The sequence below is a fragment of the Jaculus jaculus genome, assembly GCF_020740685.1.
Source record: "Jaculus jaculus isolate mJacJac1 chromosome Y unlocalized genomic scaffold, mJacJac1.mat.Y.cur SUPER_Y_unloc_2, whole genome shotgun sequence".
Taxonomy (NCBI): Eukaryota; Metazoa; Chordata; class Mammalia; order Rodentia; family Dipodidae; genus Jaculus; species Jaculus jaculus.
This window is the reverse complement of record NW_025423387.1, coordinates 1883195-1903758: the sequence shown is the minus strand read 5'-3', so window position 1 is coordinate 1903758 and position 20564 is coordinate 1883195. Positions and strand designations below refer to the sequence as shown.

General features: G+C 37.0%; 1 protein-coding gene and 1 non-coding gene across 2 annotated transcripts in view; both read right to left on the bottom strand.

Annotated features, from left to right (window-relative positions):
* Nucleotides 1–20564, bottom strand: part of LOC123457176 (deleted in lung and esophageal cancer protein 1-like) — a 130226-nt gene that overhangs the window by 98043 nt on the left and 11619 nt on the right. Inside the window, 1 exon segment of the mRNA XM_045141182.1 lies at nt 4528–4629. Coding sequence (XP_044997117.1) covers nt 4528–4629 — 102 coding nt within the window.
* LOC123457207 lies at nt 6519–6628 on the bottom strand. The gene has a single exon (XR_006634943.1). It is a non-coding gene; the product is annotated as a U6 spliceosomal RNA (small nuclear RNA).

Here is a 20564-nt window from a genome sequence, read left to right as displayed (position 1 = left end):
AGAAACTGGTCTCTTCAATTGCTGAACACTTGTAAATATTTTCTATTTATTTATTTCTGAGAGAAATAGAGAAAAAGAAGCATATAGAGAGAAAGAAAGGGCACAGCAGCGCCTCTAGCCACCTCAAACTAATTCCAGAAGCATGTGCCACATGTGCATCTCACTTACATGGGGATTTGAGAACAGAAAGTGGGTACATAGACTTCACAGGCACGGGCCTTAACTGCTAAGCAATCTCTCCAACCCTGTTCTCTCCAATTACTACATAACTTCATTAACTGAGACTTTCAAATCTTAGTTTGCACATTCATGCCTTTGCTCAAAGGGTAATCTGATACCCTTATCACAGATCACAAACATGGATGGACATGCACCACAAAAGACATCAAACCCTGCCACGTTAATGGTCTGCACTAAAGGGAGCTAGTGATTAAAAAGAATGTCTGCTGGGACACCAGTGTCTATGTCAGTACATGGACCTGGGAGCAGAAGCTTGGTGTCCTGGAGTCCTCTGCAAAGGGGCATTGTATGGGGACTATAGGCCAGAGTCCGGTGGTTGCTACTAGTGTCATGGAGGGATGGCAAAAAGAACAGCTGACAAGAATGGAACATGCAGTCACACTGGGGCCTGGTGGATGTATCAAGCTCTATGCTGCAGCTGTGTTTGGAGGAAATGTACTGAATTCATGGAGCAGTTACAGATATGAAGGGGTTCTAGGGACTGCAGTGAGTTCTGTGGTTCTGTGAGGAGTATTATTGCATGCTGGAGAAGGAAATTATGGATTTCATGGTAAATGGACCCACAATGAATCATGAGCTCTTCTAGCTCTGGCATCTTATACGGATGCTGGAGTATCATATGCTCAGTTTCTAAGATCTTGGCAATACCTGAGGCTGGAGGAGATACTGCCACTGCAAATGTTTCTGGAGAGCAACAGACTGAGTGGAATGCAGTGCAGGGACATATTGAAGATTCTACAGGGTAAGGACACCTACCCCAACCTGGTGTCACTCCAGCTGAAAAAGACAACTATTACTGTGTCTCTGGCCCAGGACGAGAACCTCTGTATCACACACCACTACAACCACAGAAACCCATTCTCCTTTAGAACCACAGACTGCAATATCAACCACTATGTTCTCATCCAGTACTAACTTCTGACCCCTGACCCAAAGGACCAACACAGAACCAAGTTTCACTCTGATCTACACCCCATTCATGATGTATTATAAAAGCTTTGAAAATATTGTTTTTGTTAACTTTTTATTTATTTATTTTATTTGAGAGAGAAAGAGGCAGATAGAGAGTGAGTATGGGCATGCCAGGGCCTCCAGCCACTGCAAACGAACTCCAGACGCAGGTGCCTCCTTGTTCATCTGGCTAATGTGGGTCCTGGGGAATCGAGCCTTGAACCTGAGTCCTTAGGCTTTACAGGCAAGCGCTTAACTGCTAAACCATTTCTCCAGCCCAGCCCAGCCCAGAAATAGTTTGAATACAAAACCAATATTGTAAGGACAGGGAGAGAGTAAATATTTTTCCCCAAGATTATCCTGAGATTGAGCCATATCCCACTGTTTTTTTTTTTTTTTCCAGACAAGTGATGTAACAGAAAATCTTAATGTTAGTGACCTATGTCAGACTCAGAATCTCAACATGGAGATTTCCATTTCCATCCTTTGGAGCAGATGAAACAGGAAATTCTTCCCCTTGTGTTCTTTTGTTGTTATGCAGAGCAATTTTGAAGTGCACATGTTTCAGGGTGAAAGGGTTTCTTTGCCTAACACCTGATTCTTTGCTCCACTTTTTCTGTCATATCCAAAATCACAATGCACAGTCCCAAGGAATCTCTGTTTGTGTGACATGGAATGAACTCATTGTTCCTGTCAAGGGTTTAGACAAGTTTTCTCTGTCCTGTGAGTCAGACACTGTTGAGCTGTTTGGCCTGGCTACATTCCACTAATGAAATGATGCTAATTGAGCCACAAGATGAAGTGGAAACTTGATTTGTTCACATCAAGATAACATTGAGATTCAATGGACAAAACATTCATCCTTACCCTGGAATCCACTGTCATGTAACAGATGGTAAAGCAAAAGCCATGTCCCAATGGATATGTCACTCCATTCCCTGAGTCTTTCTAAAGTTGCTCTCCAAGTTTAAGGCTATTCTTCTTATGCAAGCAAAGCATAATTTCATTACTAACAGCACAAAGTCAATTATCTATGTCCATTGCAAATTAGCTGATATTTGTTTGTGAGAACTATTAAAGTAAGACCAGGTCCACACGTTATTATAATTATAGATATTTCACTAAATTGGAACTCTGTTGACATGTCCCCATGTGTATAGAGTGGGTCAGGGTGAGTGTTCAGTGTATTCTCTGTCCCATGTATAATTTGTTCTTGTGTGTTGTCACTTATAATTCAGTCATGTTGCTATTGCTAACTTGCAAATTAACAACTCAGGTCAATTCTGTATTGTATAGCATTATGCAAACAGTCTCCAAGTCATTTTCACAATCCTGACTATACCAAGGATATCTGTTCATGTGTAGAACAGTAGTGGGACAAATGTAGAAAATAAGAGAAGGTTTTAGTTACTGGAACACAATATTGTCTCAGAAAACAAGAGATTGTAATTTAGTGACCTCACAGTGTCAACTCAGACTTGAGGGGCACACAGCTGAAAGGGAAGATCGTCTCTCTTTAAGGCATGTTTCCAGTGAAAGATATAGGAAGAAAGCTTAAGTGAAAAGAATTCCTTAAGGGATTTAAAGAAAGGACACTTATGAAGTTTTATAAATGCTGATGAACAAAAGAGTTTACTATTGTAAGACAGGGAGTACAAAACTTATCCTGTCTTGGGAAAGAAGAGAGGTGTTAGAGTCAAGTTTGAGTTCTGGGTGGCAGTGATTTGGGCTGATGTGCCAACTTAGAACTTAGAAGAAAATAGCAGTGAATATATGCAGACAGCATATATAAAATGATGAAGGGTATCTAGTGCTGGGAGCTAGTACTTGGCAACAGGGCAGGTGCAGAGAGGATTAAAAATTCAACTTTGAATCTCATAATGTAGGTTATGTTATCAGTTAATAAAGTAGACTCATGACGAATGATAACTTCCATGAACTAATGGCAATCCTCCTACATCCACCACACAAGAACTGGGATTAGAGGTGTGGACAACCATACCCAGATCTCAGTTCAGTTGTCTGAATTCAGTAACATGCTATGTTTTAACCTCTTTGTCATATAATCCATATACTTCCTGATTTTCAAATATAAATGTGACAAAGCACAGACAATACTATTTATTCAAAATTCTGCATATTTTTCTACTTCAAAACTGACTGGATTTTACCGCTTACTTCCCCACTGCCAAATGGGCTTTTCTAAAACAAAAGGCAAACAAAAATGTTTCCAAAGTGTGATAAGTACTATGAGATGGGGCCAGTTCATCTAAGTTTCAGTAATACATTATTCTATTCAGAATGCATCGACAGGTATATGAAATCAATTCATTTAATAACAGTGGGAGTTGGTAGTACTAAAAACAGTAATGGGAAAAACATGGACAGGTCAGACTGGGTGAAGAATCAAAAATACTCATAAAGACGAGAGAACAATCAGTAATGAAAGATGATTACCAGTCTGTGGTTTTTGATTCTGGTTCCATAGAGACCTAGTTGCTGTAACCATTGTGTATCTTCTTTTAACCTGGAGAATTATAAGTGATAGTCATTTACATGCCTGTGAGGTGATATGGTGAACATGATCAGTGCCAGGGTATAAAGAAATTCATATGGGTGTTGCTGGAACAAAGACAATGTGAATGAATACAAACTAAAACCAATGGGCACTGTCTTTGGGTTATCAAGTACATTTATGCTGGCATATTTTACAGGATCTACTACTTCAGATTACTCTTCTTGTCATGATAGAAGTGTGAGATTCTGTGTTTATAGTGATGCCCCAAACTCACAGTAATTATATGTACCTCTAGGCCACACATGGCAATGATGAGACTCATTGATATATTGTAAGTATACTGTTAATGTGATGTCAGCATTCAAAAGAGAATTAAAATGATTAATAATCAGATTTCAGATTTCATTTACTATTAAATTCATTAATTCTTTCTTCATTTAAATAAAATCACTATATACCTGGACTAATTTCATGTTACATGAATTATAAATATTACACCAATACACCATTTATTTCATGCTTTTGTATTAATAATTTTTGTTTTAGTGAATGAATGGATTTCAAGTGTCATTTAACTTGAGCGTTTGAAGAGGTGCGAGAGACATGGCTTAACTTACACAGTCAATATCTCCATTTTGAACATGTGTCTGTAAAATACAACAAAGAGAGGGTAAAGTGGTATGACATTTACTTCATAAATGAAATATTTTTAATCATAAGTATTCTGAATGAGAAATAGCTACAGAGGATGACAGAGATTCTTTAAACTTTAAGCTTTTCCTATGGTATTTTCCTATGGTAGTACAAGAGTGATTCACCTGTCTTGGTGACATCCAGGATATTTTGAATTGGAATTTTCTTCTCATTAAGAATCTTGTTATATTCTGTCTGTGTCTCTTCACTGATAGTATGGAAATTTGCTGCATTTCATGGAAGATAATTCAGAAAATATAGCTATTAGGATCCTTTCTAAGGACAAATCCCATCCTAATTTATGAACTATAGGTTGATCAAGCTTTATTTCCCCAGTGGCACATTATTCCTTATCCCCTCATGTTGATAATGTAACCCAGCAAGGGAAACTTAATTGGAGGTCAATTCATACATTCAGAATTATATCATTTTGTAGATTTTGGGAAAATGACATGAAAGTAATTTCTTCTCTAATATTTGCACTTGTAAAAGAAAGGAATTCTGTAAAGCATATTTAGAATTTTGTGATGATTGGATCTGAGTGTATCAACAACACTGTTTCTATTTTATTTCAATCTATGTTGTGGAATCTACTCTCTACTCTTTGTGTAACAAAATAAATGAGCGAGGAAATCACCTAAAGTGTTCACATAGTCCATGAGTTCTACTATAGATTTTGTAAAAGTTTTACTGACAATTCCCATACATATGCAAAAATATTACTTGATATTAAGGCCTTTGTTCTCCCTCCTCCTAAATCCACCTGCTTTCTGAATCACTATTTCTTCCCAAGTCATTTCTATTGATATTGATGTCCGTATTTTCCTCTTTGTCTCTATTTTCAACAACAATAAACAAAAGAAAACCAAAAGCCAAAAACTTCACATTTATTTTGACACAATAAATTTTAGTTCCATTATAGAAGAGATGTGAAGTTAACATCAGAAAACATAAATGATTCCACTGTTTTTTTCTTGTGGAAATAGCCCCAGTCTAACATCCTTTCCTGTGTTAGGTGGCAATACTCAATGACTCCATCATGCAATGATTTGTCATGACCTCACATATACCTGATCTTCAGTGTGAGAATCAGTTTTTGGATATTGTTGTATGCTTGGTGTGTGTGTGTGTGTGTGTGTGTGTGTGTGTGTGTGTATGTGTGTAGTATTGCAAGTCTTACTTGGGGGTGAGATCCTTCAATCTTTATGTGGATGTCTGTAGAAGAAGAATTGCTATAATTTTCTTTCAAAAGTGGGCTGGAGAGCATGATTCACATAATTCAGAGTTACATAGGTACTGATACAAAAATACAGAAAAACAAACCAACAAAACAGAGAATTACATATGTCTTATAAAGTTATGGTAAGGTTTTGTGTTTTTATTATTTTTTTGTTTTGTTTGTTTTTCAAGTATGGTCTTATTTGTTCCCAGGTATACCTTGAATTTGGGATGTAGTCTCAGGGCGCCTTGAACTCACATCAATCTTCCTACCTCTGCCTGTAGAATGCTAGGATTAAAGGCATGTGCCACTGTGCCTGGCACAAGTTATGGTAAGGTTTTAAGACACATGTGAACACATTCCTATACCATGTTAGATCATGATAACAATGCCTACACACGCATCCCCAAAGTACTAACGATATGGTATTTTCTCCAACAGAGAATTAAATTGAACACTTATGTAATACAACAAACACATGTTGATGCTCATATTCATTATAAAAATAGTCGAATTTTAACATCAAAAAATTGGTTGAGACAAAATACACTGAGAAGTAATTCACCTTTGGGACTGAGAAGAAATACGGTTTCAAGATTAGATGACAGTACCATATCTTTTACTTATTTGATTGTCTATTTTTTCTTTATTTAAACTGTGGAACACATGGATAGGAGAGACAGCTTAGTGGCTAAGACATTTGCCTTCAAAGCCAACAGACCATGATTTAATTTCCTAGGACCCACATAAGCCAAATGCACAAGCTGGCACATGTATCTGGGGTTTGTTTGCAGTGGCTGTAGGCCCTGGAATGCTAATTCTCCCTCTTTCTCTCTCTCTCCCTGCTCTCCTTCTCTCTCTCCCCCCTCTTTCTCAAATGAATAAAAGCAAATAAAATAAAATATGGAATACAGCAGAAATCTGTTTGCCATTCTTGAACAGGGGCCATGTTAATCTAATCTGTATCATTCCAATTTTAGTAAATGTTCTACTGGAGTGAAGAGAATCTTATTTTTCTAATACTATTTTCAACCACTTAATCTTAAATAAAAACTGTGTCTCTAATTCAACACATCCCAAATGCCCTACTTACAAAAGATATATAGCTGAATAATTGTACTCATGTATGTATTGAGGTAATGTTAAGTCCAAGCTGTTAAGTGCAGGTACATGAGCATGAATTTGGTTGCATCACAGTAAAACTAAGGTCATTTAAACTCTAACTTCTGGCCTCAAGAGATGCCTTAGAGGTTAAAACCTTGCATTTGAGACCTAAGTACTCAGGATCTATTCCTCAGTACCCTCATCAGACAAGTGTAGAAACTGGGGCATACATCTGGCGTTTGTTTGGAGTGACCAGAGGTACTGGAGTGCCCATATTCTCTTTGTCTCTCTTTAGCAAACAATTTTTTTTTTGAAGTTCTTAACTGCTGAGTGCCTAAGGACAGCAGTGATATAAATAAAAGTTGGGATGACCTTTCTGGAATATATTAACTCATTTGTCATTTAATAATTGTCTGGGTAGAACATATGCTTCCCATATCAATATTTAAAAAAATTAAATACAGATTAAGCTTTGATAAAATCATAGGAGATATATACAGAAAAGGAAAATATTTAGCCACTTTGTTTCTTTGCCTTAAAAAAACCTATATTGGAACTGCATTAACTATTGACCTAAACTTGAAAACTATGGCTGGATAATGGATACTTAAAATATTTTTATTTGTACACTTTATAGAAGAGAGAGTGGGGGAGATTGAGAATGGTCAAGCCAGAGCTTCCAATCATTGCAAATGAGCTTCAGATGTTCCCCATACACTCTGAATCTGGCTTTAAGTGGGCACTGAGTGATTAAACTTTGGCTGATGAGGATTGCAGGCAAAATCCTTAACCTCGGATCCATCTCTTTGGCCCCATTTTAAAATATTTATTTATTAGGAGGGCATTGGTATTGCATGCCTTAATCCCAACACTCAGGAGCAGAGATAGGATAGGAGGATCATAATGAGTTAAAGGCCATCCTGAAACTAAATAGTGAATTCCACATCACCCTTGGTAAGAGGAAGACCCTATTTCAAATTCCTTCTCCAAAAAATTTAATTATTAATTGATTCATCCATACATTTGAGAATGAAAAATTGAGAAGTTAGCAGTTAGAATGTTGTAGAGCAATGTTTACTATAAATACTAAAATTTTATATTAATCATCAAAGTACCTATGGATACATTGCCAATTTTCATTAAAATTGCAGTCATTTCATCAGTCCATGGATTTCCCACAAATTCTAACCAAACACATGCAACAACTTGAAAGCATGGAGACCATAAACTGTCATGTGTTGATCACATCCCATCCCATAGGGCAACCTTAGAATGTGATATAAATAATAAATCTTGGGGTCACTATATGAGTTTGCATTATGAGGACTTGCATTATGCTTTTGAAACTGTGAAAGAAAACAGTCTTAGGTTTTATGTTATTCGTGTTTCTTTTTTTCACAATGGTAGAGTAGGAACACAACAATATCACTATTTAAATTATGTATTACTTAAATGTTCACTGTAAACTAAAATTTTCAAGGTCATAGTTGATGTCAAAGGGCTCTAATATGCTTACTGCATCTGAAAGTAAATGTCTGTGCCTTTTGGCCATGCAATAATTGAATAATGCCACAATGAGAACCTTGTGAGATAAGGGTTTTCTCAAAATGCATAGGCAAAATATAATACATTTTATTTATTTATTTATTTATTTATTTGAGAGCAACAGACACAGAGAGAAAGACAGATAGAGGGAGAGAGAGAGAATGGGCGCGCCAGGGCTTCCAGCCTCTGCAAACGAACTCCAGATGCATGCGCCCCCTTGTGCACCTGGCTAACATGGGACCTGGGGAACTGAGCCTTGAACCGGGATCCTTAGGCTTCACAGGCAAGCGCTTAACCGCTCAGCCATCTCTCCAGCCCTATAATACATTTTTTCAGAGCATTTTGCAAGTACAATTTGTAATAATTAGCAGAATTTGTTGCTGACAAGAGAAATCCATACATATGAAAATGAGAGCTAAATACCTTTTGATATTTTGTATGTTTGAAGTTGCTCAATCCTTTATACACAATGTTTTAAGAATGTCAAGTGGGGGGGGGGGCTGGAGAAATGGCTTAATGGTTAAGCACTTTCCTGTAAAGCCTAAGGACCATGGTTCGAGGCTTGATTGCCCAGGACCCACATTAGCCAGATGCACAATGGGGCGCACGCATCTGGTGTTTGTTTGCAGCGGCTGGAGACCCTGGCGTGCCCATTCTCTCTCTCCCTCTCTCTCTCTTTTTCTCTCTGTCTTTCTCCCTCTCTCTCTCTCTCTCCCTTTTGTATGTCACTCTCAAATAAATAAATTAATTAAATTTTTTAAAAAAAGAATGTCAAAACCAGCAGATCTGAATCATTATATTTAATTCTGTAATCCCCACTGAGGTAATTTAACCAGACTCTTGGAGAGTTATGATATGGCTCATGAAACATCCAACTGTTAGTGGCATTTTAAACAATAACCTGTCTTGGTTTAGTCCATAAAAATTGAAGTGGATCACCTGGAAGAGTTAAAAATAATAAAACTCTCATGTGGAAAGATACTTTGGTCCAACATTGGCTCAGAGCAACAGGCAGTAAACAATGTGGCCGTGAGGCTGAAGGCACTGTAGAGTTGGTTTCCCATAGTCACCCTTAAGGATCTGATACTCAGTAGATTTGCTTCGAAGTAGATATTTTAAATTCAGTGTTTTGAGTCTGTATCAGTGGCACAGTCCATCTTGTCGACACACAAATTACAAGAAATATTATGCATCAGTTAATTTGCAACATACTACGGAACACATGAAAAAGAATTGACTACCCTATGCCTTGCATTCACTTATGAAGTTCATAGTAAATTATTCACAGATTTCTGAACATTTGAGTCTGTGCCAGCATGGTTCACTTTTTTTGAGGGGTTGGGCAAATTGTGGGTGAAATGAAGCACATCTTGCTGGGAGGTCTGTCTGTATCTCATGATGGCCTGAAGTCCTAGCTCTTAATGGAGACAGACAAATGTTCCTTCATACATTGGAGTCCAGGTGCAGGTGTATTTGGGAATGACAGCCACCCCTATTATGTCAAGGATGAGACTGAAATTTTGACATCTGTAAACTCACACTTTAGTTCATGTCTGCCACACATAATTTCTCTGCCTACCCTATGGATATATTTAGTAAACAGAAAGAAAATTACTTTTTAAAAGTGACATTAATATTTCATTCTCACCAATGAGAAGCATCTAGATAAAATGGAATCATAGAACAGATAGATATAACATCTCAGAACATTCCATCAAAGTTTAGAAATAGGTGAAACTAGCCTGGCATGGTGGTGAATGCTTTTAATCCCAGCACTCAGGGGGCAGAGGTAGGAGGATCATCATGAGTTTGAGGACACCCTGAGACTACATAGTCAATTCCAGGTCAGCCGGGACTAGAGTGAAAAATTACCTAGAATAAACAAAAATAAATAAATAAACAAATGATATAATAAAATGGTATAATAAATAAATAAATAGGGCTGGAGAGATGGCTTAGTGGCCAGAGGCCCTGACGTGCCCATTCTCTCCCTCTCTCTCTCTCTCTCTCTCTCTCTCTCTCTATCTGCCTCTTTCTCTGCCACTTTCAAATAAATAAGTATAAAAATAAATAAATAAATAGATTAAAAGGTGAAACTTTTGGAAGGCAATTCTTTTCTGTGTTTTGAATATATACATTCAGGTCATAGTATTAAAGTCAGTAATGTACAGGCCAGTAAAACGAAAGTAGCATTTTAACAACATTGATTCTACATGTAGAATTATATTGCTGTGTCCTATCTATTATTTATTTATCTATCTAGCTATCTACCATCTAATTATCTATCTCTACTTCACATTTCCTTATATCCCAATTTGTGAGAAAAAAAAAACAAACATAAAGTGTAAGATTGTTTCCTCCCTAGGTTTTGTTTATATTACCTTATTTTATTTATTTTATTCATATTTTTATTAAATACTTTTGTATGCAGTAAATACAGTCAGTTTGGTACCAAAATTAGGCTCATCCATGACCTACCCCCTCCCCTTGGCCCCTCCTTGTTGAGGTATATGGGTCATGCCTTGTGGAGTTAGCCCAAAGTTATGGGTAAGATAAATGTCTTTGCATATCATGATGTAATATGTGGCGCTGACACTCTTTCTGCACCCTCTTCTGCAAAAGTTCCCTGAGCCATGTTAGATTCACTTTTGGTCTGCTTCAGTTGGAGGCCTCTGGGGCTCTGGCTCTCTTATTTTTTATTTATTTTATTTATTTGTTTGTTTTTCTTTTCACAATTTTTATTAACATTTTCCACGATTATAAAAAATATCTCATGGTAATACTCTCCCTCCCCCCCCAACACTTTCCCCTTTGAAATTCCATTCTCCATCATATTGCCTCCCCATCTCAATCATTGTACTTACATATTTTCAATACCAACCTATTTAGTACCCTCCTCCCTTCCTTTCTCTTCCCTTTATATCTCCTTCTTAACTTACTGGCCTCTGTTACTAAGTATTTTCCTTTTCACACAGAAGCCCAATCATCTGTAGCTAGTATCCACATATGAAGGAGAACATGTGGTGCTTGGCTTTCTGGGCCTGGGTTACCTCACTACGTATAATCCTTTCCAGATCCACCAATTTTTCTGCAAATTTCATAACTTCATTTTTCTCTACCACTGAGTAGAACTCCATTGTATAAATGTGCCACATCTTCCTTATCCATTCATCAGTGGAGGGACATCTAGGCTGGTTCCATTTCCTGGATATTATAAGTTGTGGCTCTCTGATTTGGTAGGAGTTGATTTTTCTCTGTGCTGATCTCCTTCCTCCTTGTGTTGGTATCCGGTTCATCAGGAAAACAGCACCCTTGCTTGTTTTGCCTACAAGAAGCAGATCACAATAACCAAACTCGAATTAGGCACAAAAACCTTCAAAGTCCATGAAAACACCAACCCACATTTACCATCACAATATGGTGGGGATCTAATCAAATCTCACAGTCATTACCCTAAATATTAATGGCCTTAATTCACCCATCAAGAGACACAAGCTAACAGGATGGATCAAAAAATTAGACCCCTCAATCTGTTGCCTTCAAGAAACACACCTCACCATTAAGACAGGCACCTCCTCAGGGTGAAAGGGTGGAAAACAATATTCCAAGTAAATGGGAATAAGAAACAAGCAGGTGTAGCTATATTTATATAAGATAAAGTAGACATCAAACAAAAAATAATAATAAAAAAAAGACAAAGGCCACTTCCTACTTATCAAGGGAACAACCCATCAAGAGGATATTACAATCATAAATCTGTATGCACCAAACACAGGGGCATCACAGTTCATAAAACAAAACCTACTTGACAATAAAACAGAAATAACCACCAACACCATCATAGCTTTGGACTTCAATACACCATTATCAGTAATAGAAAGATTACCCAAACAAAAAATCAAAAGGGAAGTAAAAGAGCTCAACAATATCAGAGATCACTTAGACCTAATGGACATCTAAAGAACTTTCCATCGCAAATACACAGACTACACATTCTTCTCAGCAGCCCATGGAACATTCTCTAAAATAGACCATATACTGGGTCACAAGGGAAGCCTCCACATATTTAGGAAGATTGACATAATTCACTGCATGCTATCAGCTCACAATGCTATATTGCTAGACAACGACAACAAAAGACCCACCAAGAATCCCAATGGTACCTGGATTCTGAACAACACACTTTTAAACAATAAAAGGATAGTGGATGAAATAAAAAATGAAATTGCAAAATTTCTGCAATGGAATGACAATGAGAACACATCACACCAAAACTTATGGGACACAATGAAGGTGGTCCTCAGGGGAAAATTCATAGCACTTAATGCCTTCATAAAAAAAGACAGAAAGATCCCAAATCAAAAACCTATCCATCCACCTAAAGGAACAGGAAAAACAAGAAAAATCCAACCCAAAGATCTCCAGAAGGAAAGAAATAATTAAAATCAGAGCAGAAGTTAATGAATTGGAAACCAAGTAAACAATTAAGACAATTGACAAAACAAAGAGCTGGTTCTTTTCAAAAATAAACAAGATTGACAAACCCCTGGCCAATTTGATCAAGCAAAAGATGGAAAATCTTCAAATTAACAAAATTCAGAATCGAAAGGGAGAGATCACAACAGACATAAGTGAAATTGGAAGAATCATCAGGAAATATTTCTAAAACATCTATTCCACAAAATTGGATAACTTGGAGGAAATGGATAAATACCTGGATGCATACCATCTATCAAAGTATTACCTTATTTTAATAGGAAGAAGACTTTTGAAAAAATCAACTTCTGTTGAACAATATTTATAATATGAAATAGTGGCATGTCTCATACTGAATAATGTGAAAGTCATACAAAATCATACCGCTCATTCAACTTATTAACAATATTTTGTTTTTCTAATTTCCTAGTTACATCATCCACTACATCCTGAAAATACAGGTAAAAAGAGTTACATCATCCTTCATCTCTAGTTCTTCCAGTTCTCGTATGTTATCACCCAATAAAGACACTATCCAAAAATTGATTTCTAGTCATTAATATATTAGATTTCACTTGAATATTTGGCAACTAGATTCTTTTACATTAAATCCTAATACAAGAGAGGGAAATAGTGTCTGAATTTTGACTTATTTTTCAAATAATTGAAATTCTGCACACAATGGTTCTTTCCAGTGTGGTCTTGATATTGTAAATGGTTTTTCTGCATGTGTATGTGAGTATCATGCACATTAATACTTGTAGAAATGCTGATTTGCATGTGGCATGTGCAAAGGTGAGCCTGCTGTCAATGTCATTATCCTATTCCTCAGGGTGAGTTATTTCTTGCTGAACCTGGATCTCACTGAATCTCCCAGGGAAATCATAGGCACGTCTGTGGTCATGCTTTCTGTGCTTCCCTACTGCTGGGGCTTCAGAACTATGCTAAAACACCTGGATTTTTATATTCTAACAAACTCAGTTAAGCTCCTCATTCTTGAATGACAAACAAACTTATCCACAGAACCATCTCCACAAGTCATAGAATTTTTTCAGTGGGGAAGAGAAGAGGTCAGATTCCTGATATCTTTCAAGGTTCTATGACTAGTAAAAATATTTGTTGAAATTTTCTTATTTCTAGAGTTAATGTTTTTGCAGTAAGACTCTGTCCTTAGTCTCATGCATGTATCAACAGATTCACTCACTTTATGGAAGGCCATTATTAAATAAGTGTGGAATACAATGGTGAGGGGACATTTCTTTTCTCATAAAGTCCTTCACAATGAAGCAGGTGATTATTTTGGGTGTTGGAGGAGGCTGTTGGAGATGGAATGTTTCCTTTTTACCCTGGATTTGCTAGAACTCAACATATAAATAATTCTGCTAACAAAAATTGTGAATAACTTCAGGAATATGTCCCTGATTGCTATGTCTAAGAAAATAACCCATAATTATACCCTGACATTATGACACTATAGAATTTTAGCTGATAAATAATTCATGACTTTTCCAAGCAAGTGCATATAGTATGGTAGGGCATATGCCTGGTGTCCCATGAACTGAGAGTGTGAGGCAAGAGTTACTGAGATCAAAGGCATGGTCTACATAGACTGAGTTAAGACAAGAGAGTATGATATTTTATCTGCTAAATTTTAGAAAAATCCAAAGCAAAGCCATCGTGTCTTCCAGATTTTGTGAAGTTGTGTTCATGAAAGGTAACATATTTTTCTTAGCAACTTCAAAAAGTGAATAAAAATCATTAACATCATCTGCAGCTGTGCATCTCTGGGTCATTTACAATTTATTCATGACACTCTAACTGGGCGCTGGCAGGGAATGAAATGTAGCATGAGCTAAGACCTCATGGTTCTTTCAAGACTGGACAGCAACTCAATTTTTCATAGAGATTTTTGTGTTTCAGTGGAAATTTTACAATTTTGTTCCAGCCACAATGCCACATGTTTTTCATCCACACAAGAAAAATCTTGCTGACCTCAAATTAAAAGTGATGAAATTTCCTTACAACCATCATAAAATTCAACCTCATGTACATAAATCCTTAACAGATGAAGCTCTACTATGCCGATTAACTGGTGAGGCTATGGACACTGTGCCACAATTCCCTGAGAACTTAAAAACAAGTCCAGTTATATGTGTCACCCATTCCTCTAACTTTTCTCATCAATTTCTATTGGAACCATGGCACATTATTTTTATCAAAATATAAACATCAAATCTTGTGGTTGGTAATATAGTTTCAAATCCATGCAAATTACAGTCATATCCCTTGAAAATATGGTTAAGTCCAAGGGATGTATAGGATTATTTGTAGTTTATGGTGATATAAGTAAATTTTTGGCAAAATTTTGTTTAATCTTAGCTACTCATTTTTTAAGATATGCATACAATTTTTATTTATTTTATTAGCTATGGACATCCTTTTTAAATACTAAAAATGGTGTATGAAATGAAAAAAAATAAATTCAATAAAAGTAAAACCTATTTATAAGAGTGGTTATTGGTTATCCATTCTACCATAACATTTTTTAAGTGAAAAGGACAAAGTATGGCATGGAAAGTTATAGAAAACTTAGCCAAAATACAACATGGAAGGGAACACATTTACAGGATAATTTTATTGATTTCCAAGATATAAACTGTAACAGTTTTTTGTAGGGCTCACTCTAGTCACAGGTGTTCTGGAATTCACTATGTATTCTTAGGTTACTTTGAACTCAAGATCTTTCTACCTTTGCCTCTGGAGTGCTGAGATTAAAGACATATGCCACCATACCCAGTTAATTTTGGTGCTTTTATTGTATTGTTTTGTTTCTATGCTTTCTCTCTCTCTCTCTCTCTCTTTCTTTTGTGTGTGTGTGAGTGTGTGTGTGTGTGTGTGTGTGTGTGAGAGAGAGACAATTCTTAAAATATTTTTTGTTTGTTTTTATTTATTTATTTGAGAGTGTCAGAGAGAGAAAGAGGCAGAGAGAGAGAGAATGGGTGCGCCAGGGCCTCCAGCCACTGCAAACGAACTCCAGATGCATGCGCCCCCTTGTGCATCTGGCTAACGTGGGTTCTGAGGAATCGAGCCTTGAACCAGGGTCCTTAGGCTTCATAGGTAAGGCCTAACCCCTAAGCCATATCTCCAGCCCAAATTCTTAAAAGAACTATTGTGGAACTAGATGAGCAGTGATGAAGGAAGATGGATACAGAAATACAAAGGTATTCATCGGTTTTGAAATAAAGATAAGTTATGACAACTGAATGCTAAATATTCAAAACACAAAGTCAATTTCCATACACAAGAGGAATAAGTGTTCTATGCATAGAAATCATTGTATATGCAATAATTTTCCAGACTTCAGAAAGAATTTACATTACTGAAGTCCACTTTGTATTTTAGATTAAACATTAACATAAAATCTTTTACCTTGGAGCTGGGTGTGGTGTTGCAGGTCTTTAATCCCAGCACTGGACATGTGGGAGTATAGCGTGAGTTTGATGCAAGCCTGAGAGTACATAATGAATTCCTGGACTGCCTGGGCTTCAGCAAGACCCTACTTCAAATAAACAAAAAAATAATCCTTTATCTGGTTGCATTTATAAAAAATTTTCTTGTGTGTGCATATATAGTGAAATACTTTTTTTATTTTTATTTTTTTATTTTTATTTTTTGGTTTTTCGAGGTAGGGTCTCACTCTGGCTCAGGCTGACCTGGAGTTCACTATGTAGTCTCAGGGTGGCCTCGAACTCATGGTGATCCTCCTACCTCTGCCTCCTGAGTGCTGGGATTAAAGGCGTTTGCCACCACGCCCGATGTGAAATACTTTTGATACCCTTTTATGAACATTCAACAAGAAAACACGATTTATGATGCTATGTACTAAAGAAAAAAAATTAAAATTATATGTACAAGAAAAAGTTGTATTCTTATCACATACATATCAAGAAAAAACTTATTTAAAATATCAAGGGGGGGGGTTGGGATGGCTTAGCAGTTGAGGCATTTGCCTGCAAAGCGAAAGGATCCAGGTTTGATACCCCAGGATCCACATTAGCCAGATGCACAAGGTGGAGTATATGCCTGGAGTTCATATGCAATTACTGGAGGCCCTGGAACGACATTATCTCTCTCTCTCTCCCCTTTTTCTCTGTCAAATAAATAAGTAAAAATAAAACATGAAATATATCCCAAGAGGATAAAGACAGGATTATTAAAACACAGGGAGAACAGTAAAACATTGCCTTTATCAAATCACACTATTGCCCTTGTAGAAGGGTCATACACCTTAGATCATGATGACCTACACTCTGTGAGATCAAGGTAGACATGAAACTTCAGAGGTTTCTTCTCAGCACACACATAGCAACTGAGAGCCACCGCCAGCAGCAGAATCTTTCTGGTCCTGGTGCCTCCTTTCCCCCTTCCTCAGAAAATCAGGTCAACTCTCTACTCTGCAGAGAATGTTGAAAGATGCTGTAATCACAAGACTCTGTAATCTTTCTTTCTTTTTTTCTTCTCTTTAATTTGCACATCCTGATTGGAGCTCGTTTGTGCCTGGGCTTGGCATTGCTTTATTTTGGTAATGAAATTAGTGACAAGTGATACTACATAGGAAGTGGAAAATTGACATTACACATCCGAATGTGCACCATCCACAGGAAATATGTTAAGGATAGAAACCCTTTTATACTCTGTTATGTAATAAAGGAGACTAGAAAAGAGAGCCCCAGGGTTTTTGAGAACTTGCACAGAATCTGGGTTTGGTTTTGAGCTTCTCTTTGTCATAATATGTTTGCTGGTATGGTTGCTCAGTGCTCACAAATGTAGCCAGGGATTTATTATGGCCTTTGAATATTGATCGGCTATAACTTACAGGAGGGACGTGATGGCAGCCAGAGTTAGAATGGAGGAAAGGGAGTTTCCAACCTCAGTCCATAGTGGTATTTAGTACAGAGTTTACTGTGAGTGTTTTGGGGCTTCAGTGGTTGTGTAGTGTTCATACTGGGACATCCTGAGATCATGCAAAGATATGTCCTGGGCTGGATTGTTTTAGAGTGCTTTGAAAACTGGGACTCAGGGTGAATCCTTGAGTATTGAATTGGGGAGATACTTGAATCCTGCAGTTTTCTGGCAGGTGCATGAGCTAGGAGAGAGGCATAGCTTCCTAGAATACTTTGTTGCATGACAATGGGGTCCTGATTTTTCTTAAAAGAGAACACGGACAGGTATGGTGATGCACACCTTATATCCCAGCAAATAAATGGAGGTAGGAGGATCACTGACATTGAAGCCATTCTGAGATTCTGTTGTTAATTTTCGGTTACCCTGCACTAGAGTGAAACCCTATCTACAAAAGAGAGGGAGAGAGAGAGAGGGAAGAGGGGTATAACAGAACCACCAGTCCATGTGTGTCATGTTGATTAGGATGGTCACTCCATGGGATGGGGAGATATTAACCTTATGAGAGATCTTGTAGGAGAAAGTCATTGGCCACTTTATTGGATGCTGATGCTGTGTCAGATGGGTTACTGGGAGAACAGTAGTAAAACTGAATCAAAGTTAATATGTGGTCATGGTGGGGGGATCAAAATGAAATCTAGGCACTTCCAGGGGCAGGAGGCTCTGTATAGATGTCAGTAGTGGGTCCCAAGGAGCTATCAGGAATCCATCCACATATTGTAACTGACCAAACCTGCTATCACCCAGGTCCACCGATATAACCTGGGAAAATGACTCTAACACTGCACCACAACAAAGTAGATTCCAGGGTCGTCCAGAGGTCCCCAGGCACCATAATCACAATGAAGATTCCACACCTCTGAGGTCTAATTGGAGAGTATCACATGGTAAGTTGAAAACCACCTTCATAAAGATCCCCAGGTAGAGGGGCAGTCTATCTCCAGGAGCTTCTCCCAGTGTGATTCCATTCCCAAATACAGGTGGAGAAAAATTTATACAACTGAATGTTTTTATGATACCAATTGAATTCTGACTCAGAAGCGATACAGAGAGTTATATGTTTTCATCAGTTTTCACAGTCTAGTCTTATGCTTTAATGTCTAACTAGCATTGCATTGTCTATGTGTAAATAGTTATTTCCAATTTCTTCATTCTTTTATAAATAGGTTGTTTCCAGCTACTAATATTGGGGTGGATATGGCTAAGGACAGAAGAGTTACTCTCCGTCAAGATCTAAATCCCCATAACACACTTTCCTCCCATGAAAAAAAAACAAAAAAAACAAACAAACTCAATTTACACTTGACAACATCTATCTGTTTAAATCATGTGTGAAGAACTCATCAGTCATGCTGAAAATTGACATTTTCTCATTCAATTCTGATAGGCAACCACTGTAGATCATTGTTTGGGTATCATTTATATTTCTAGCAGGATTATTCCAAAGAAAGTTTATGGTGATCAGTAAACTCAGTTTCTTGCACATGGGTGAACAAATACAATCACTATGTGATTTTACAAGGACAGCAACAGAAGCCATGGTGAATTGTATTGTAAAATACGTAATGAGGCACCAGGTCTGTACCAAAATACAATGCTTGTGATGTACCTGGAGTTTTATAACATTTCATTCCAAAATCAAGACTGTTCATACAAATGGTAAATTCTTTTCCCATATCATACCCCAATTATCCTTTTATACAATAAAATTCTATATTTAATTTTAGGAAAGTATTATAACAATTAAATTCTCATCTCTTATAGTTAGTTGTCTTCACATTTTAACTTGCCTAAGACAAGACTGTATACCTTCCATAGGCAATGGAAAAAATTTTATACCTACATTATGAATCCATATGAAAAAAGGAACTTTCATATATATGTAACAAATTACAAAGCTATTGGTAGACAGTATTGTGGGTACAACTGACCATATGTATAAGACCAGCATTGGTGAGAATTCATTGTAATTTGTTCCACTACATAATTTGGACTTCATTTTATTTATTTATTTCTTCATTTATTTATTTGAGTAAGAGGAAGAAACATATAGAGAAGGAATTGGCATTTCCCTGCAAAAAAATTGAGGTGCATGTACAACCTTGTCCATTTGGTTTACATGGGTTTTGGGGAGTCAAACCTGAGTCCTTCGGCTTCAAAATCCAACACCTTAACCACTATACAACCCTGTATTCGGAAGAAAAATAGTTTAAATTGCACTAGTTTTTGTTTGTTTGTTCAAGGTATAATCTCACTTTAGGGAACAGTGATCTGGAACTCACTCCGTAGCTCCAGAGTGCCCTCTAACTCACAGAGATCTTCCTCAGCCTCCCAAGTGCAAGAATTACAGGTGTACACCACCACACTGGGCTGAAATTGTACATGGAAACTAGAAGAAAAATCCATAAAATATTTAGTTTGTTGGGTACATGAGTCAGTCTTAAACAGAAATCACAAGACATTGGCTACTATGTTTTCTAAGGCTATTTGTGAATGAAGCCAATGCTTATCCTTGTTGGTGGGGCCTCCAAAACGTACTTTAAGATGAGACCAATTACAACACTTGTAAGACATGGATGAAGTCTATATTTCAGAAAATTTAAAGTATCCACTTCCAAGAAAGTTTCTAAAATGACTATTTTCTAATGATCTCAAGTCTCATACTTGCTGATTAGAATTCATGAAGGTGATTTCTCAATAAGTTCAATACTACACTTGCTGTACAAGCAAAAAAAAAAAAAAAAAGCTTGAACATTCTTTCACTTACTGTTGGTAGTGTGCTAATGCTATTTTTCAATGCAGGTCATTCTTAGGTGTGCTGGTCAAAGTATTCTGGTGAAATTTCTCAATAATAAA